Here is a 22,657-nt window from a genome sequence, read left to right on the forward strand (position 1 = left end):
CAACATTCTAACATCAATACACCCCTTCACACAACATTCTTGCATCAACACCCCCTCACACAACATTCTAGCATCAACACCCCTCACACAACATTCTAATATCAACACACCCCTCACACAACATTCTAACATCAACACACCCCTCACACAACATTCTAACATCAACACACCCCTCACACAACATTCTAACATCAATACACCCCCTCACACAACATTCTAACATCAATACACCCCTCACACAACATTCTAACATCAACACCCCCTCACACAACATTCTAACATCAATACATCCCCTCACACAACATTCTAACATCAATACACCCCTCACACAACATTCTAACATCAACACCACCTCACACAACATTCTAACATCAACACCCCCTCACACAACATTCTAACATCAATACACCCCCTCACACAACATTCTAACATCAACACCCCTCACACAACATTCTAAAATCAACACCCCTCACACAACATTCTAACATCAATACACCCCTCACACAACATTCTAATATCAACACCCCCTCACACAACATTCTAGCATCAACACACCCTCACACAACATTCTAGCATCAACACACCCTCACACAACATACTAACATCAATACACCCCTCACACAACATTCTAACATCAACACCCCCTCACACAACATTCTAAAATCAACACCCCCTCACACAACATTCTAACATCAATACACCCCCTCACACAACATTCTAACATCAATACACCCCCTCACACAACATTCTAACATCAACACCCCCTCACACAACATTCTAACATCAATACACCCCCTCATTCAACATTCTAACATCAACACCCCCTCAAACAACATTCTAAAATCAACACCCGCTCACACAACATTCTAACATCAACACCCGCTCACACAACATTCTAACATCAACACCCCCTCACACAACATTCTAACATCAATACACCCCCTCACACAACATCCTAATATCAACACCCCCTCACACAACATTCTAATATCAATACACCCCCTCACACAACATTCTAATATCAACACCCCTCACACAACATTCTAGCATCAACACACCCTCACACAACATTCTAACATCAACACCCCCTCACACAACATTCTAACATCAATACACCCTCTCACACAACATTCTAACATCAATACACCCCCTCACACAACATTCTAACATCAACACCCCTCACACAACATTCTAACATCAACCCCCCCTCACACAACATTCTAACATCAATACACCCCCTCACACAACATTCTAACATCAACACCCCCTCACACAACATTCTAATATCAATACACCCCTCACACAACATTCTAGCATCAACACCCCCTCACACAACATTCTAACATCAACACACCCACTCACACAACATTCTAACATCAACACACCCCTCACACAACATTCTAATATCAACACCCCTCACACAACATTCTAACATCAATACACCCCTCACACAACATTCTAATATCAACACACCCCGTCACACAACATTCTAACATCAATACACCCCTTCACACAACATTCTTGCATCAACACCCCTCACACAACATTCTAGCATCAACACCCCCTCACACAACATTCTAATATCAACACACCCCTCACACAACATTCTAACATCAACACACCCCTCACACAACATTCTAACATCAACACACCCCCTCACACAACATTCTAACATCAATACACCCCCTCACACAACATTCTAACATCAATACACCCCCTCACACAACATTCTAACATCAACACCCCCTCACACAACATTCTAATATCAATACCCCCTCACACAACATTCTAACATCAATACACCCCTCACACAACATTCTAGCATCAACACCCCTCACACAACATTCTAGCATCAACACCCCTCACACAACATTCTAACATCAACACCCCTCACACAACATTCTAATATCAACACCCCTCACACAACATTCTAGCATCAACACCCCTCACACAACATTCTAATATCAATACACCCCTCACACAACATTCTAGCATCAACACCCCTCACACAACATTCTAACATCAACACACCCACTCACACAACATTCTAACATCAACACACCCCCCTCACACAACATTCTAATATCAACACCCCTCACACAACATTCTAACATCAATACACCCCCTCACACAACATTCTAATATCAACACACCCCCTCACACAACATTCTAACATCAATACACCCCTTCACACAACATTCTTGCATCAACACCCCCTCACACAACATTCTAGCATCAACACCCCCTCACACAACATTCTAATATCAACACACCCCTCACACAACATTCTAACATCAACACACCCCTCACACAACATTCTAACATCAACACACCCCTCACACAACATTCTAACATCAATACACCCCCTCACACAACATTCTAACATCAATACACCCCTCACACAACATTCTAACATCAACACCCCTCACACAACATTCTAATATCAATACACCCCCTCACACAACATTCTAACATCAATACACCCCTCACACAATATTCTAGCATCAAACCCCCTCACACAACATTCTAGCATCAACACCCCCTCACACAACATTCTAACATCAACACCCCCTCACACAACATTCTAATATCAACACCCCTCACACAACATTCTAGCATCAACACCCCCTCACACAACATTCTAATATCAATACACCCCTCACACAACATTCTAGCATCAACACCCCCTCACACAACATTCTAACATCAACACACCCACTCACACAACATTCTAACATCAACACACCCCCTCACACAACATTCTAATATCAACACCCCCTCACACAACATTCTAACATCAATACACCCCCTCACACAACATTCTAATATCAACACACCCTCACACAACATTCTAACATCAATACACCCCCTTCACACAACATTCTTGCATCAACACCCCCTCACACAACATTCTAGCATCAACACCCCTCACACAACATTCTAACATCAACAACCCCCTCACACAGCATTCTAATATCAACACCCCCTCACACAACATTCTAGCATCAACACCCCTCACACAACATTCTAGCATCAACACCCCTCACACAACATTCTAACATCATACACCCCCTCACACAACATTCTAACATCAACACCCCCTCACACAACATTATAATATCAAACACCCCTCACACAGCATTCTAATATCAACACACCCTCACACAACATTCTAACATCAACACACCCCTCACACAACATTCTAACATCAATACACCCCCTCACACAACATTCTAACATCAATACACCCCTCACACAACATTCTAACATCAACACCCCCTCACACAACATTCTAATATCAATACACCCCCTCACACAACATTCTAACATCAATACACCCCCTCACACAATATTCTAGCATCAACACCCCCTCACACAACATTCTAGCATCAACACCCCTCACACAACATTCTAACATCAACACCCCCTCACACAACATTCTAATATCAACACCCCCTCACACAACATTCTAGCATCAACACCCCTCACACAACATTCTAATATCAATACACCCCTCACACAACATTCTAGCATCAACACCCCCCTCACACAACATTCTAACATCAACACACCCACTCACACAACATTCTAACATCAACACACCCCCTCACACAACATTCTAATATCAACACCCCCTCACACAACATTCTAACATCAATACACCCCCTCACACAACATTCTAATATCAACACACCCCCTCACACAACATTCTAACATCAATACACCCCTCACACAACATTCTAACATCAACACCACCTCACACAACATTCTAACATCAACACCCCCTCACACAACATTCTAACATCAATACACCCCCTCACACAACATTCTAACATCAACACCCCCTCACACAACATTCTAAAATCAACACCCCCTCACACAACATTCTAACATCAATACACCCCTCACACAACATTCTAATATCAACACCCCTCACACAACATTCTAGCATCAACACACCCTCACACAACATTCTAGCATCAACACACCCTCACACAACATACTAACATCAATACACCCCCTCACACAACATTCTAACATCAACACCCCCTCACACAACATTCTAAAATCAACACACCCCTCACACAACATTCTAACATCAATACACCCCCTCACACAACATTCTAACATCAATACACCCCCTCACACAACATTCTAACATCAACACCCCCTCACACAACATTCTAACATCAATACACCCCTCATTCAACATTCTAACATCAACACCCCCTCAAACAACATTCTAAAATCAACACCCGCTCACACAACATTCTAACATCAACACCGCTCACACAACATTCTAACATCAACACCCCCTCACACAACATTCTAACATCAATACACCCCCTCACACAACATTCTAATATCAACACCCCTCACACAACATTCTAATATCAATACACCCCCTCACACAACATTCTAATATCAACACCCCCTCACACAACATTCTAGCATCAACACACCCTCACACAACATTCTAACATCAACACCCCCTCACACAACATTCTAACATCAATACACCCTCTCACACAACATTCTAACATCAATACACCCCTCACACAACATTCTAACATCAACACCCCTCACACAACATTCTAACATCAACCCCCCTCACACAACATTCTAACATCAATACACCCCCTCACACAACATTCTAACATCAACACCCCTCACACAACATTCTAATATCAATACACCCCCTCACACAACATTCTAGCATCAACACCCCCTCACACAACATTCTAACATCAACACACCCACTCACACAACATTCTAACATCAACACACCCCTCACACAACATTCTAATATCAACACCCCTCACACAACATTCTAACATCAATACACCCCTCACACAACATTCTAATATCAACACACCCTCACACAACATTCTAACATCAATACACCCCCCTCACACAACATTCTAGCATCAACACCCCCTCACACAACATTCTAGCATCAACACCCCCTCACACAACATTCTAACATCAACACACCCCCTCACACAACATTCTAATATCAACACACCCCTCACACAACATTCTAACATCAACACACCCCTCACACAACATTCTAACATCAAACACCCCCTCACACAACATTCTAGCATCAAACACCCCTCACACAACATTCTAACATCAACACCCCTCACACAACATTCTAACATCAAACACCCCTCACACAACATTCTAACATCAATACACCCCCTCACACAACATTCTAGCATCAACACCCCCTCACACAACATTCTAACATCAACACCCCCTCACACAACATTCTAACATCAACACCCCCTCACACAACATTCAATATCAACACCCTCACACAACATTCCTAGCATCAACACCCCTCACACAACATTCTAATATCAATACACCCCTCACACACATTCTAGCATCAACACCCCCTCACACAACATTCTAACATCAACACACCCACTCACACAACATTCTAACATCAACACACCCCTCACACAACATTCTAATATCAACACCCTCACACAACATTCTAACATCAATACACCCCTCACACAACATTCTAATATCAACACACCCCCGTCACACAACATTCTAACATCAATACACCCCTTCACACAACATTCTTGCATCAACACCCCCTCACACAACATTCTAGCATCAACACCCCTCACACAACATTCTAATATCAACACACCCCTCACACAACATTCTAACATCAACACACCCCTCACACAACATTCTAACATCAACACACCCCCTCACACAACATTCTAACATCAATACACCCCCTCACACAACATTCTAACATCAATACACCCCCTCACACAACATTCTAACATCAACACCCCCTCACACAACATTCTAATATCAATACACCCCCTCACACAACATTCTAACATCAATACACCCCTCACACAATATTCTAGCATCAACACCCCCTCACACAACATTCTAGCATCAACACCCCCTCACACAACATTCTAACATCAATACCCCCTCACACAACATTCTAATATCAACACCCCCTCACACAACATTCTAGCATCAACACCCCTCACACAACATTCTAATATCAATACACCCCCTCACACAACATTCTAGCATCAACACCCCCTCACACAACATTCTAACATCAACACACCCACTCACACAACATTCTAACATCAACACACCCCTCACACAACATTCTAATATCAACACCCCCTCACACAACATTCTAACATCAATACACCCCCTCACACAACATTCTAATATCAACACACCCCTCACACAACATTCTAACATCAATACACCCCTTCACACAACATTCTTGCATCAACACCCCCTCACACAACATTCTAGCATCAACACCCCTCACACAACATTCTAATATCAACACACCCCTCACACAACATTCTAACATCAACACCCCCTCACACAACATTCTAACATCAACACCCCCTCACACAACATTCTAACATCAATACACCCCTCACACAACATTCTAACATCAATACACCCCCTCACACAACATTCTAACATCAACACCCCCTCACACAACATTATAATATCAACACCCCTCACACAGCATTCTAATATCAACACACCCCCTCACACAACATTCTAACATCAACACACCCCCTCACACAACATTCTAACATCAATACACCCCCTCACACAACATTCTAACATCAATACACCCCCTCACACAACATTCTAACATCAACACCCCTCACACAACATTCTAATATCAATACACCCCTCACACAACATTCTAACATCAATACACCCCCTCACACAATATTCTAGCATCAACACCCCTCACACAACATTCTAGCATCAACACCCCTCACACAACATTCTAACATCAACACCCCCTCACACAACATTCTAATATCAACACCCCCTCACACAACATTCTAGCATCAACACCCCCTCACACAACATTCTAATATCAATACACCCCCTCACACAACATTCTAGCATCAACACCCCCTCACACAACATTCTAACATCAACACACCCACTCACACAACATTCTAACATCAACACACCCCTCACACAACATTCTAATATCAACACCCCCTCACACAACATTCTAACATCAATACACCCCCTCACACAACATTCTAATATCAACACACCCCCTCACACAACATTCTAACATCAATACACCCCTTCACACAACATTCTTTCAACACCCCCTCACACAACATTCTAGCATCAACACCCCTCACACAACATTTCTAACATCAACACCCCTCACACAACATTCTAACATCAAACACCCCCTCACACAACATTCTAGCATCAACACCCTCTCACACAACATTCTAGCATCAAACCCCTCACACAACATTCTAACATCAACACCCCCCTCACACAACATTCTAACATCAACACCTCACACAACATTTCTAGTATCAACACCCCTCACACAACATTCTAGTATCAACACCCCTCACACAAATTCTAGCATCAACACCCTACAACAACACACCCTCACACAACATTCTAGTATCATACACCCCCTCACACAACATTCTAACATCAACATACCCACTCACACAAATTCTAACATCAACACACCCCTCACACAACATTCTAATATCAACACCCCCTCACACAACATTCTAACATCAATACACCCCCTCACACAACATTCTAATATCAACACACCCCCTCACACAACATTCTAACATCAATACACCCCTTCACACAACATTCTTGCATCAACACCCCCTCACACAACATTCTAGCATCAACACCCCCTCACACAACATTCTAACATCAACACCCCCTCACACAGCATTCTAATATCAACACCCCCTCACACAACATTCTAGCATCAACACCCCTCACACAACATTCTAGCATCAACACCCCTCACACAACATTCTAACATCAACACCCCCTCACACAACATTCTAACATCAACACCCCCTCACACAACATTATAATATCAACACCCCTCACACAGCATTCTAATATCAACACCCCTCACACAACATTCTAACATCAACACACCCCCTCACACAACATTCTAACATCAATACACCCCCTCACACAACATTCTAACATCAATACACCCCCTCACACAACATTCTAACATCAACACCCCTCACACAACATTCTAATATCAATACACCCCTCACACAACATTCTAACATCAATACACCCCCTCACACAATATTCTAGCATCAACACCCCCTCACACAACATTCTAGCATCAACACCCCCTCACACAACATTCTAACATCAACACCCCCTCACACAACATTCTAATATCAACACCCCTCACACAACATTCTAGCATCAACACCCCTCACACAACATTCTAATATCAATACACCCCTCACACAACATTCTAGCATCAACACCCCTCACACAACATTCTAACATCAACACACCCACTCACACAACATTCTAACATCAACACACCCCCCTCACACAACATTCTAATATCAACACCCCCTCACACAACATTCTAACATCAATACACCCCCTCACACAACATTCTAATATCAACACACCCCCTCACACAACATTCTAACATCAATACACCCCTTCACACAACATTCTTGCATCAACACCCCCTCACACAACATTCTAGCATCAACACCCCCTCACACAACATTCTAACATCAACACCCCTCACACAGCATTCTAATATCAACACCCCTCACACAACATTCTAGCATCAACACCCCCTCACACAACATTCTAGCATCAACACCCCTCACACAACATTCTAACATCAACACCCCTCACACAACATTCTAACATCAACACCCCCTCACACAACATTCTAATATCAACACCCCCTCACACAGCATTCTAATATCAACACCCCCTCACACAACATTCTAGCATCAATACACCCCTCACACAACATTCTAGCATCAATACACCCCCTCACACAACATTCTAATATCAACACCCCCTCACACAACATTCTAGCATCAACAGGGGCAAAGCACAGCAGACAAAAGAGAGAGAGAACCAGAACAACATAATGTTGTGAATGTCCTGATTTGAGTGTGGAAGTCTCTTAATGCTTTGATGTGATTTGGTTCTCTGCTCCTGCTTGTTGTCCAGTGTGGTTCAGCCCTTAGAAAGGTCCGGCTTACTTTTTATTACCGGTACAGTGGTACCTTGAAAATCATTAGCTGGATACGGGTTCTTCTCTTCATTCACATCTACTTGGTACTCATCAATGTTGATCTGTCAAAACACAGTAACACAGCTCCACATCAGCCTCAATACTGACAGAACTAGTGACACTACTTTTAAAAGGAAACACCATACCACCTGCTGAGAGTAGACATGTGTTTTTACAGATGAAGAATTAGACTGATACTAACTAAACCAAACATATTTTATATTGTTGAATCTGTAAAGTGAAGTATTGACATGACTAGATAATATTACAATACAACTTCGGAGGACTGGTGTCTCCAGTCAGGAGGACAGGTGTTTCTAATGAGGACATGTGTATCTAACGAGGACAGGTATATCTAACGAGGACAGGTGTATCTAACGAGGACAGGTATATCTAACGAGGACATGTGTATCTAACGAGGACAGGTATATCTAACGAGGACAGGTATATCTAACGAGGACAGGTATATCTAACGAGGACAGGTATATCTAACGAGGACAGGTATATCTAACGAGGACATGTGTATCTAACGAGGACAGGTATATCTAACGAGGACAGGTGTATCTAACGAGGAAAGGTGCATCTAATGAGGACAGGTATATCTAACGAGGACAGGTGCATCTAACGAGGACAGGTATATCTAACGAGGACAGGTATATCTAACGAGGACAGGTGTATCTAACGAGGACAGGTGCATCTAATGAGGACAGGTATATCTAACGAGGACAGGTGTGTCTAACGAGGACAGGTGTTTCTAACGAGGACAGGTGTGTCTAACGAGGACAGGTGTGTCTAACGAGGACAGGTGTATCTAACGAGGACAGGTATATCTAACAAGGACAGGTGCATCTAACGAGGACAGGTGTTTCTAACGAGGACAGATGTGTCTAACGAGGACAGGTGTGTCTAACGAGGACAGGTGTGTCTAACGAGGACAGGTGTGTCTAACGAGGACAGGTGTGTCTAACGAGGACAGGTGTATCTAACAAGGACAGGTGTATCTAACGAGGACAGGTGTGTCTGAGACATACCTTGGTGGCATTGGTTGTCTCTCTGTCTGAGGTGATGGACTTCAGCTCAATCTTCTCCTCCTTCTTCTCTTCTGCCTCGATCATCGGGGGCTTTTCATTGACATGACGCTTCTCCGGACTGGCCGTTCTGTGTCAGAATGGAGCAAAACCACTCAGGCATACACACTTGAATGGATGTGGATGCAACACACACACACACACACACACACACACACACACACACACACACACACACACACACACACACACACACACACACACACACACACACACACACACACACACATCATGCAAATTACCTGGCCAGCTTCTTCCTCTCCTTCTCCTCCTCCTCCTCCTTCTGTGCTGACGTCAGACTCTCAGCATCAGCCAGGTTGTCCACGGCGATGGCCAAGAAGACATTCAGCAGGATATCTGGTCAGGGAGGTGGAGTCAAGGAAGTGGAGTATGGCTTCAGCTAGCAAACAATGAAGTGTCAGCTTATCACTCACCATGTTGTGTAGAACAAAACACCTGGGTGACATGACTGAGTGAAGAGTTGAGTTGACAACAATCAACCCTGATACTTGAGTAGCCTGGAATCCAAACTGAATATCACTCTGTCTTACCTTATATGGTTTGGATTTCAGGCTACTCCTAGTCATTGAGGAAACATCTGAGATACCATACCAGTGGTATTACAATGAACTGGGATGACAGGAGAACAATCATCCTGCTGATGGTTCTGGATATAAAGCATCATGTCCTCTGTCAGTGTGAAAGGCCTTACACACATCTGTTCTTTACAAGGATACAGTTTCCACAGATGAACAGGATGATGAAGTAGATGCAGACTAGCATCCCTGGGAAGGACGCCCCTCCGTAGGCCATGATGCCGTCATACATCACTGAGTTCCAGTCCTCACCTGTCAGGATCTGAGAACACACACACAGGAACAACAGATGAAGGAGGAAAACTACAACATGAATAACTATTCACCATAGACAACAACTATTCACCATAGGCAACAACTATTCACCATAGACAACAACTATTCACCATAGACAACAACTATTCACCATAGACAACAACTATTCACCATAGGCAACAACTATTCACCATAGGCAACAACTATTCACCATAGACAACAACTATTCACCATAGACAACAACTATTCACCATAGGCAACAACTATTCACCATAGACAACAACTATTCACCATAGACAATAACTATTCACCATAGACAACAACTATTCACCATAGACAACAACTATTCACCATAGACAACAACCATTCACCATAGACAACAACTATTCACCATAGACAACAACTATTCACCATAGACAACAACTATTCACCATAGACAACAACTATTCACCATAGACAATAACTATTCACCATAGACAACAACTATTCACCATAGACAACAACTATTCACCATAGACAACAACCATTCACCATAGACAACAACCATTCACCATAGACAACAACTATTCACCATAGACAACAACTATTCACCATAGACAACAACTATTCACCATAGGCAACAACTATTCACCATAGACAACAACTATTCACCATAGGCAACAACTATTCACCATAGACAACAACTATTCACCATAGACAACACCTATTCACCATAGATAGCAACTATTCACCATAGGCACCATAGACAACAACTATTCACCATAGACAACAACTATTCACCATAGGCAACAACTATTCACCATATGCAACAACTATTCACCATACACACCATAGACAACAACTATTCACCATAGACAACAACTATTCACCATAGACAACAACTATTCACCATAGATAGCAACTATTCACCATATGCAACAACTATTCACCATAGACAACAACTATTCACCATAGACAACAACTATTCACCATAGACAACAACTATTCACCATAGGCACCAACTATTCACCATAGGCAACAACTATTCACCATAGACAACAACTATTAACCATAGACAACAACTATTCACCATAGACAACAAGTATTCACCATAGATAGCAACTATTCACCATAGGCACCATAGACAACAACTATTCACCATAGACAACAACTATTCACCATAGGCACCATAGACAACAACTATTCACCATAGACAACAACTATTCACCATAGACAACAACTATTCACCATAGACACCAACTATTCACCATAGACAACAACTATTCACCATAGACAACAACTATTCACCATAGACAACACCTATTCACCATAGATAGCAACTATTCACCATAGGCACCATAGACAACAACTATTCACCATAGACAACAACTATTCACCATAGGCAACAACTATTCACCATATGCAACAACTATTCACCATACACACCATAGACAACAACTATTCACCATAGACAACAACTATTCACCATAGACTACAACTATTCACCATAGACAACAACTATTCACCATAGGCACCAACTATTCACCATAGACACCAACTATTCACCATAGACAACAACTATTCACCATAGACAACAACTATTCACCATAGACAACAACTATTCACCATAGACAACAACTATTCACCATAGGCACCAACTATTCACCATAGACAACAACTATTCACCATAGACAACAACTATTCACCATAGACAACAACTATTCACCATAGACAACAACTATTCACCATAGACAACAACTATTCACCATAGGCACCAACTATTCACCATAGGCACCATAGACAACAGCTATTCACCATAGGCAACAACTATTCACCATAGACAACAACTATTCACCATAGACAACAACTATTCACCATAGACAACAACTATTCACCATAGGAAACAACTATTCACCATAGGCACCATAGACAACAACTATTCACCATAGACAAAACTATTCACCATAGGCACCATAGACAACAAGAATGTTACAGTTACTCAAATGACTGGACCTTGAGAATAGAGTAGAGTGGAGTAAAGTATAATAGAGTACAATACAGTAGACTACAGTATAACAGAGTACAGTAGAGAAGACTAGAGTATAATATAGTACAGTACAGTAGACTAGAGTATAATAGAGTCCAGTACAGTAGACTACAGTATAACAGAGTAAAGTAGACTACAGTATAAACGAGTACAGTATTATAGAGTACAGTATAGTAGACTACAGTATAATAGAGTAGAGTATACTAGAGTATAATAGAGTACAATAGACTCGAGTATAATATAGTATAGTAGAGTAGACTAGAGTATATTAGAGTACAGTAGACTAGAGTATAATATAGTACAGTATACTAGAGTATAATAGAGTACAGTATACTAGAGTATAATAGAGTACAGTAGACTAGAGTATAATATAGTACAGTATACAAGAGTATAATAGAGTATAATATAGTACAGTAGACTAGAGTATAATAGAGAACAGTAGACTAGACTAGAGTATAGAAGAGTGCAGTAGAGTAGACTACAGTATAATAGAGAACAGTATACTACAGTATAATAGAGAACAGAAGACTAGAGTATAATAGAGTACAGTAGACTAGACTATAGTATACTAGAGTACAGTATACTAGAGTATAATAGAGTACAGTTGGCTCGAGTGCAATATAGTACAGTAGAGTAGACTAGAGTATAATAGAGTACTGTAGACTAGAGTATATTAGAGTACAGTAAACTCAAGTATAATAGAGTACAGAAGACTAGTGTATAATAGAGTACAGTAGACTAGAGCATAATAGAGTACAGTGAACTAGAGTATAATAGAGTACAGTAAACTAGAGTATAATAGAGTACAGTAGACTAGACTGGAGTATAATATAGTACAGTAAACTAGAGTATAATAGAGTATAGTAGAGTAGACTACAGTATAATAGAGTACAATAGAGAAGACTAGACTATAATAAAGTACAGTAGACTAGACTAGAGTATAATATAGTACAGTAGACTACAGTACAATAGAGTACAGTAGACTAGACTAGAGTACAATATAGTAGAGTAGAGAAGACTAGACTATAATAAAGTACAGTAAACTAGATTATAATAGAGTACAGTAGAGTAGACTATAGTATAATAGAGTACAGTAGAGTAAACTAGATTATAATAGAGTACAGTAAACTAGATTATAACAGAGTACAGTAGAGTAGACTACAGTACAAGAGAGTACAGTAGAGTACAGTAGACTATAGTATAATAGAGTACAGTAAACTAGATTATAATAGAGTACAGTAGAGTAGACTACAGAATAATAGAGTACAGTAGAGTACAGTAGAGTAGACTACAGTATAATAGAGTACAGTAGAGTAGACTACAGTATAATAGAGTACAGTAGAGTAGACTACAGTATAATAGAGTACAGTAGAGTAGACTAGATTATAATAGAGTACAGTAGAGTAGACTACAGTATAATAGAGTACAGTAGAGTAAACTAGATCATAATAGAGTACAGTAGAGTAGACTACAGTACAATAGAGTACAGTAGAGTACAGTAGACTATAGTATAATAGAGTACAGTAAACTAGATTATAATAGAGTACAGTAGAGTAGACTACAGTATAATAGAGTACAGTAGAGTAGACTACAGTATAATAGAGTACAGTAAACTAGATTATAATAGAGTACAGTAGAGTAGACTACAGTATAATAGAGTACAGTAGAGTACAGTAGACTATAGTATAACAGAGTACAGTAAACTAGATTATAATAGAGTACAGTAGAGTAGACTACAGTATAATAGAGTACAGTAGAGTACAGTAGAGTAGACTACAGTATAATAGAGTACAGTAGAGTAGAGTACAGTATAATAGAGTACAGTAGAGTAGACTACAGTATAATAGAGTACAGTAGAGTAGACTAGATTATAATAGAGTACAGTAGAGTAGACTACAGTATAATAGAGTACAGTAGAGTAAACTAGATCATAATAGAGTACAATAGAACCAAACAGATTCTCCATCATTTTCCCTTCTCTCCCTACCTGAAAGACGGTGAGCAGCGACTGGGGAAAGTTGTCGAAGGTTGACCGGCGCGTCTCGTCAAAGTTGAACTTGCCTCCGAAGAGCTGCATGCCGAGCAGGCTGAAGATGATGATGAAGAGGAAGAGTAGCAGTAACAGGGAGGCGATGGAGCGAACAGAGTTAAGCAGCGATGCCACCAGGTTACTCAGAGAGTTCCAATACCTGAGAAAAAGAGAGAATGTAGGGAGAGAGAAAGAGGGAGAGGGAGAGAGAGGGAGGGAGAGAGATAGAGAGAGAGGGAGACAGAGAGAGAGGGAGAGGAAGAGGGAGAGGGGGAGAGGGAGATAGAGCGAGAGAGGGAGAGATAGAGAGTTGGAGTCAGCATCCGAACTACAATACCCAAGACACCACAGAGCAATGACTACAGTGGCACTCAACCCACAGAGCTGTCACAGTTACTACCGTTGACTACAGTACCCAGGAGGCAGCAGGTGAGAGAAAGGGCTATAGCACTGGATTGTGGTCCTGTCTGTAGCTCTGAGTTCTGTTCAGAGACCGTTTTGTATCGTGCCATGTTATTAAAGGGCCAGTGCTCTTATTCCCTCTGTGACAACATAGGCCATGGTAGCTTCACTCGTACCTGGCTTCACTGAGAGTTTCTAGTGACAGAGAGCAACACTTCCTGTGAGAGCTGAGGCAGCACCGAACCAAGGCATCAGCTAACTTCAACTCCGCTTCAATGAGTGAACTTGACCACGCAAAAACATGGTGTAGTACTGTATTGGACTGAGGGCTGGTGTAGTACTGTATTGGACTGAGTGCTGGTGTAGTACTGTATTGGACTGAGGGCTGGTGTAGTACTGTATTTGACTGAGTGCTGGTGTAGTACTGTATTGGACTGAATGCTGGTGTAGTACTGTATTGGACTGAGTGCTGGTGTAGTACTGTATTGGACTGAGTGCTGGTGTAGTACTGTATTGGACTGAGTGCTGGTGTAATACTGTATTGGACTGAGGGCTGGTGTAGTACTGTATTGGACTGAGTGCTGGTGTAGTACTGTATTAGGCTGAGTGCTGGTGTAGTACTGTATTGGACTGAGGGCTGGTGTAGTACTGTATTGGACTGAGTGCTGGTGTAGCACTGTATTGGACTGAGTGTTGGTGTAGTACTGTATTGGACTGAGGGCTGGTGTAGTACTGTCTTGGACTGAGTGCTAGTGTAGTACTGTATTAGACTGAGGGGCTAATACAGTACTACACCAGTGTAGTACTGTATTGGACTGAGTGCTGGTGTAGTACTGTATTGGACTGAGTGCTGGTGTAGTACTGTATTGGACTGAGTGCTGGTGTAGTACCGTATTGGACTGAGTGCTGGTGTAGTACTGTATTGGACTGAGTGCTGGTGTAGTACTGTATTGGACTGAGGGCTGGTGTAGTACTGTATTAGACTGAGTGCTGGTGTAGTACTGTATTGGACTGAGGGCTGGTGTAGTACTGTATTGGACTGAGTGCTGGTGTAGTACTGTATTGGACTGAGTGCTGGTGTAGTACTGTATTGGACTGAGGGCTGGTGTAGTACTGTATTAGACTGAGTGCTGGTGTAGTACTGTATTGGACTGAGGGCTGGTGTAGTACTGTATTAGACTGAGTGCTGGTGTAGTACTGTATTGGACTGAGGGCTGGTGTAGTACTGTATTAGACTGAGTGCTGGTGTAGTACTGTATTGGACTGAGGGCTGGTGTAGTACTGTATTGGACTGAGTGCTGGTGTAGTACTGTATTGGACTGAGGGCTGGTGTAGTACTGTATTAGACTGAGTGCTGGTGTAGTACTGTATTGGACTGAGGGCTGGTGTAGTACTGTACTGAGCATGCTTTTGATTAGACTGAGGGACCCACCAGGCTTGGAGAAGAGCAGTGAGACTGAACAGTGACTGCATGGACTGGTACAGTAGGTAGGGGGAAACGTAGTGGGACCATAGCAGAGGAGGCTGGTGAGGGGAGGACGACTTATAATAATGGCAGGAATGGAATCGATGGAGTGCTATCAAACACATGGAAACCATGTGATTGATACTGTTCCATTCCAGACATTATTATGAGCCCGTCCTCCGATTTGAAGTGCCACCAGCCACCACTGGACCATAGGGGGTGTCAGTCTAGCAGGCCAGCATTCAGACAGTCACAGGCCCATGCTGACAGGATGTGTAGAGAGAGGGAGAGAAGAGACCAGACAGTCACAGGCCCATGCTGACAGGATGTGTAGAGAAAGGGAGAGAAGAGACCGGACAGTCACAGGCCCATGCTGACAGGATGTGTAGAGAGAAGAGAGAGAAGAGACCAGACAGTGACTAGAGAGAAGAGACCAGACAGTGACTAGAGAGAAGAGACCAGACAGTGACTAGAGAGAAGAGACCAGACAGTGACTAGAGAGAAGAGACCAGACAGTGACTAGAGAGAAGAGACCAGACAGTGACTAGAGAGAGAAGAGACCAGACAGTGACTAGAGAGAAGAGACCAGACAGTGACTAGAGAGAAGAGACCAGACAGTGACTAGAGAGAAGAGACCAGACAGTGACTAGAGAGAAGAGACCAGACAGTGACTAGAGAGAAGAGACCAGACAGTGACTAGAGAGAAGAGAGAGAAGAGACCAGACAGTGACTAGAGAGAAGAGACCAGACAGTGACTAGAGAGAAGAGAGAGAAGAGACCAGACAGTGACTAGAGAGAAGAGACCAGACAGTGACTAGAGAGAAGAGAGAGAAGAGACCAGACAGTGACTAGAGAGAAGAGACCAGACAGTGACTAGAGAGAAGAGACCAGACAGTGACTAGAGAGAGAAGAGACCAGACAGTGACTAGAGAGAAGAGACCAGACAGTGACTAGAGAGAAGAGACCAGACAGTGACTAGAGAGAGAAGAGACCAGACAGTGACTAGAGAGAAGAGAGAGAAGAGACCAGACAGTGACTAGAGAGAAGAGACCAGACAGTGACTAGAGAGAAGAGACCAGACAGTGACTAGAGAGAAGAGACCAGACAGTGACTAGAGAGAGAAGAGACCAGACAGTGACTAGAGAGAAGAGAGAGAAGAGACCAGACAGTGACTAGAGAGAAGAGACCAGACAGTGACTAGAGAGAAGAGACCAGACAGTGACTAGAGAGAGAAGAGACCAGACAGTGACTAGAGAGAAGAGAGAGAAGAGACCAGACAGTGACTAGAGAGAAGAGACCAGACAGTGACTAGAGAGAAGAGACCAGACAGTGACTAGAGAGAAGAGACCAGACAGTGACTAGAGAGAGAAGAGACCAGACAGTGACTAGAGAGAAGAGAGAGAAGAGACCAGACAGTGACTAGAGAGAAGAGACCAGACAGTGACTAGAGAGAAGAGACCAGACAGTGACTAGAGAGAAGAGACCAGACAGTGACTAGAGAGAAGAGACCAGACAGTGACTAGAGAGAGAAGAGACCAGACAGTGACTAGAGAGAAGAGACCAGACAGTGACTAGAGAGAAGAGACCAGACAGTGACTAGAGAGAAGAGACCAGACAGTGACTAGAGAGAAGAGACCAGACAGTGACTAGAGAGAAGAGACCAGACAGTGACTAGAGAGAAGAGAGAGAAGAGACCAGACAGTGACTAGAGAGAAGAGACCAGACAGTGACTAGAGAGAGAAGAGACCAGACAGTGACTAGAGAGAAGAGACCAGACAGTGACTAGAGAGAAGAGACCAGACAGTGACTAGAGAGAAGAGACCAGACAGTGACTAGAGAGAAGAGACCAGAAAGTGACTAGAGAGAAGAGACCAGACAGTGACTAGAGAGAAGAGACCAGACAGTGACTAGAGAGAAGAGACCAGACAGTGACTAGAGAGAAGAGACCAGACAGTGACTAGAGAGAAGAGACCAGACAGTGACTAGAGAGAAGAGACCAGACAGTGACTAGAGAGAAGAGACCAGACAGTGACTAGAGAGAGAAGAGACCAGACAGTGACTAGAGAGAAGAGACCAGACAGTGACTAGAGAGAAGAGACCAGACAGTGACTAGAGAGAGAAGAGACCAGACAGTGACTAGAGAGAAGAGACCAGAGAGTGACTAGAGAGAAGAGACCAGACAGTGACTAGAGAGAAGAGACCAGACAGTGACTAGAGAGAAGAGACCAGACAGTGACTAGAGAGAAGAGACCAGACAGTGACTAGAGAGAAGAGAGAGAAGAGACCAGACAGTGACTAGAGAGAAGAGACCAGACAGTGATGAGAAGAGACCAGACAGTGATGAGAAGAGACCAGACAGTGACTAGAGAGAAGAGACCAGACAGTGACTAGAGAGAAGAGACCAGACAGTGACTAGAGAGAAGAGACCAGACAGTGACTAGAGAGAGAAGAGACCAGACAGTGACTAGAGAGAAGAGAGAGAAGAGACCAGACAGTGACTAGAGAGAAGAGACCAGACAGTGACTAGAGAGAGAAGAGACCAGACAGTGACTAGAGAGAAGAGAGAGAAGAGACCAGACAGTGACTAGAGAGAAGAGACCAGACAGTGATGAGAAGAGACCATTGATTTGATAAAATAGCATGTCATATATCACTTAGTCCATAGTAAAGACACACCACAGGGTGGGGCTCACACGTATAGGAAGACTAGGAAAGCACACATGAACACAAACACACCTGTCCTCTCAGGGGACTGGCTAGGAGTCTTGTGGATCTTCTGATAAACTGACACACACACACACACACACAGACATACACACACAGACAGGCCCAGGCCGATAGTATTCAAGTGCTTGAGGTTCAAGGACAAGGTAGCGGTTCTGGAAAGAGCCAATAACTTGAGGGGAACGTACATCTCTCTCAACAAAGATTATCCTGAAGCTGTGCTCCAGAGGAGAATATAACTTATCCTGGGCATGAAAGCTGCCAGAGTGCTTGGGGATATTGCTTATATCCGATATGAAAGGCTCATTGTCCACCCTCCCTCCCAAAAGCCTGGAAGGGATTAGAGAGCCAAGCCTATGGGTTCGTAGCTTCAACCCCGCAAACACACACACACACACACACACACACACACACACACACACACACACACACACACACACACACACACACACACACACACACACACACACACACACACACACACACACACACACACACACACACCAATTGATTAATGGACTGCTAAATGTGTTCTTTTTTCTCTTGCTTTGTTTGTTCTTTTCCATATTATGTATATCTCTGATAAGCCCCCCAGGAAAGGTGTCACGTCCTGACCATAGAAAGCTGTTATTTTCTATGGTAGGGTAGGTCAGGGCGTGACATTTTTTTTTCTAGTTTAGATTTTCTATGTTGTTATGTTCTAGTTTTGTATTTCTATGTTGGGTTTTTGTTTGGGATGATCTCCAATTAGAGGCAGCTGGTCATCGTTGTCTCTAATTGGAGATCATACTTAAGTAGGTGTTTTTCCCACCTGGGTTAGTGGGAGATTGTTTTTGAGTTAGTGCATGGTTCACCGCTGCGTCACGGTTTGTTGTTGTGTTGCATAGTTTCACAGTTCAATAAAATATGTGGAACGATAATCACGCTGCACTTTGGGTCCGCTTCATCCTACGACAACCGTGACAGAAGGGCTGAATATAGCCCATATTAATATATGTAGCCGTAGAAATAAGGTTTATGAAATCAATAACTTGCTAACATCAGATAACATTCATATATTAGCCATTTCTGAAACTCACTTAGATAATTCATTTGATGATATAAACTCAGCAAAAAAATAAACATCCTCTCACTGTCAACTGCATTTATTTTCAGCAAACTTAACATGTGTAAATATTTGTATGAACATAACAAGATTCAACAACTGAGACATAAACTGAACAAGTTCCACAGACATGTGACAAACAGAAATGGAATAATATGTCCCTGAACAAAGGGGGGGTCAAAATTAAAAGTAACAGTCAGTATCTGGTGTGGCCACCAGCTGCATTAAGTACTGCTGTGCATCTCCTCCTCATGGACTGCACCAGATTTGCCAGTTCTAGCTGTGAGATGTTACCCCACTCTTCCACCAAGCCACCTGCAAGTTCCCGTACATTTCTGGGGGGAATGGCCCTAGCCCTCACGCTCCGATCCAACAGGTCCCAGATGTACTGAATGGGATTGAGATCCGGGCTCTTCGCTGGCCATGGCAGAACACTGACATTCCTGTCTTGCAGGAAATCCCTCACAGAATGAGCAGTATGGCTGGTGGCATTGTCATGCTGGAGGGTCATGTCAGGATGAGCCTGCAGGAAGGGTACCACATGAGGGAAGAGGATGTCTTCTCTGTAACGCACAGCGTTGAGATTGCCTGCAATGATAACAAGCTCAGTCCGATGATGCTGTGACACACCGCCCCAGACCATGACGGACCCTCCACCTCCAAATCGATCCCGCTCCAGAGTACAGGCCTCGGTGTAACGCTCATTCCTTCAACGATAAACGCGAATCAGACCATCACCCCTGGTGAGACAAAACCGTGACTCGTCAGGGAAGAGCACTTTTTGCCAGTCCTCTCTGGTCCAGCAACGGTGGGTTTGTGCCCATTGGCGACATTGTTGCCGGTGATGTCTGGTGAGGACCTGCCTAACAACAGGCCTACAAGCCCTCAGTCCAGCCTCTCTCAGCCTATTGTGGACAGTCTGAGCACTGATGGAGGGATTGTGCATTCCTGGTGTAACTCGGGCAGTTGTTGTTGCCATCCTGTACCTGTCCCGCAGGTGTGATGTTCGGATGTACCGATCCTGTGCAGGTGTTGTTACACGTGGTCTGCCACTGTGAGGACGATCAGCTGTCCGTCCTGTCTCCCTGTAGCGCTGTCTTAGGCGTCTCACAGTACGGACATTGCAATTTATTGCCCTGGCCACATCTGCAGTCCTCATGCCTCCTTGCAGCATTTTTAAGGCACATTCACGCAGATGAGCAGGGACCCTGTGCATCTGTCTTTTGGTGTTTTTCAGAGTCAGTAGAAAGGCCTCTTTAGTGTCCTACGTTTTCATAACTGACCTTAATTGCCTACCGTCTGTAAGCTGTTAGTGTCTTAACGAACGTTCCACAGGTGCATGTTCATTAATTGTTTATGGTTCATTGAACAAGCATGGGAAACCCTTTACAATGAAGATCTGTGAAGTTATTTGGATTTTTACGAATTATCTTTGAAAGACAGGGACCTGAAAAAGGGTCATTTCTTTTTTGCTGAGTTTAGCAGTAGCAATACAAGGATATAACATCTATAGAAGAGACAGGGATACTTATGGGGGAGGTGTTGCTATTATACAGCACCAGTCAAAAGTTTGGACATACCAACTCATTCAAAGGTTTTTAATTATTTGTACAATTTTTTAAATTGTAGAATAAGAGTGAAGATTTCAAAACTATGAAATAACACATATGAAAATATATATATATATGGGGGATTAGAAATGATGCAGACAATTACATAGATGGAAGCTACAATCTATCTGATCTACCCCCTAAAAAAAGGTTCCAACAGCTGGGCTAAAACAGTGTATAAGAGATCATACAAAGGAGTGTGTATGATGTTAAAAATATTTGTTGGTCTGATGTGATTA

At 42.8% G+C, this 22,657-nt stretch overlaps 1 protein-coding gene across 1 annotated transcript in view; it reads right to left on the bottom strand.

The window, feature by feature from the left end:
- Positions 1 to 22,657, bottom strand: part of LOC106592969 (voltage-dependent L-type calcium channel subunit alpha-1C) — a 649,914-nt gene that overhangs the window by 60,256 nt on the left and 567,001 nt on the right. Inside the window, 5 exon segments of the mRNA XM_045700254.1 lie at positions 9,111 to 9,180; positions 10,150 to 10,276; positions 10,449 to 10,563; positions 10,944 to 11,064; positions 15,071 to 15,272. Coding sequence (XP_045556210.1) covers positions 9,111 to 9,180; positions 10,150 to 10,276; positions 10,449 to 10,563; positions 10,944 to 11,064; positions 15,071 to 15,272 — 635 coding nt within the window.

Source organism: Salmo salar, chromosome ssa17, assembly GCF_905237065.1.
Source record: "Salmo salar chromosome ssa17, Ssal_v3.1, whole genome shotgun sequence".
NCBI lineage: Eukaryota > Metazoa > Chordata > Actinopteri > Salmoniformes > Salmonidae > Salmo > Salmo salar.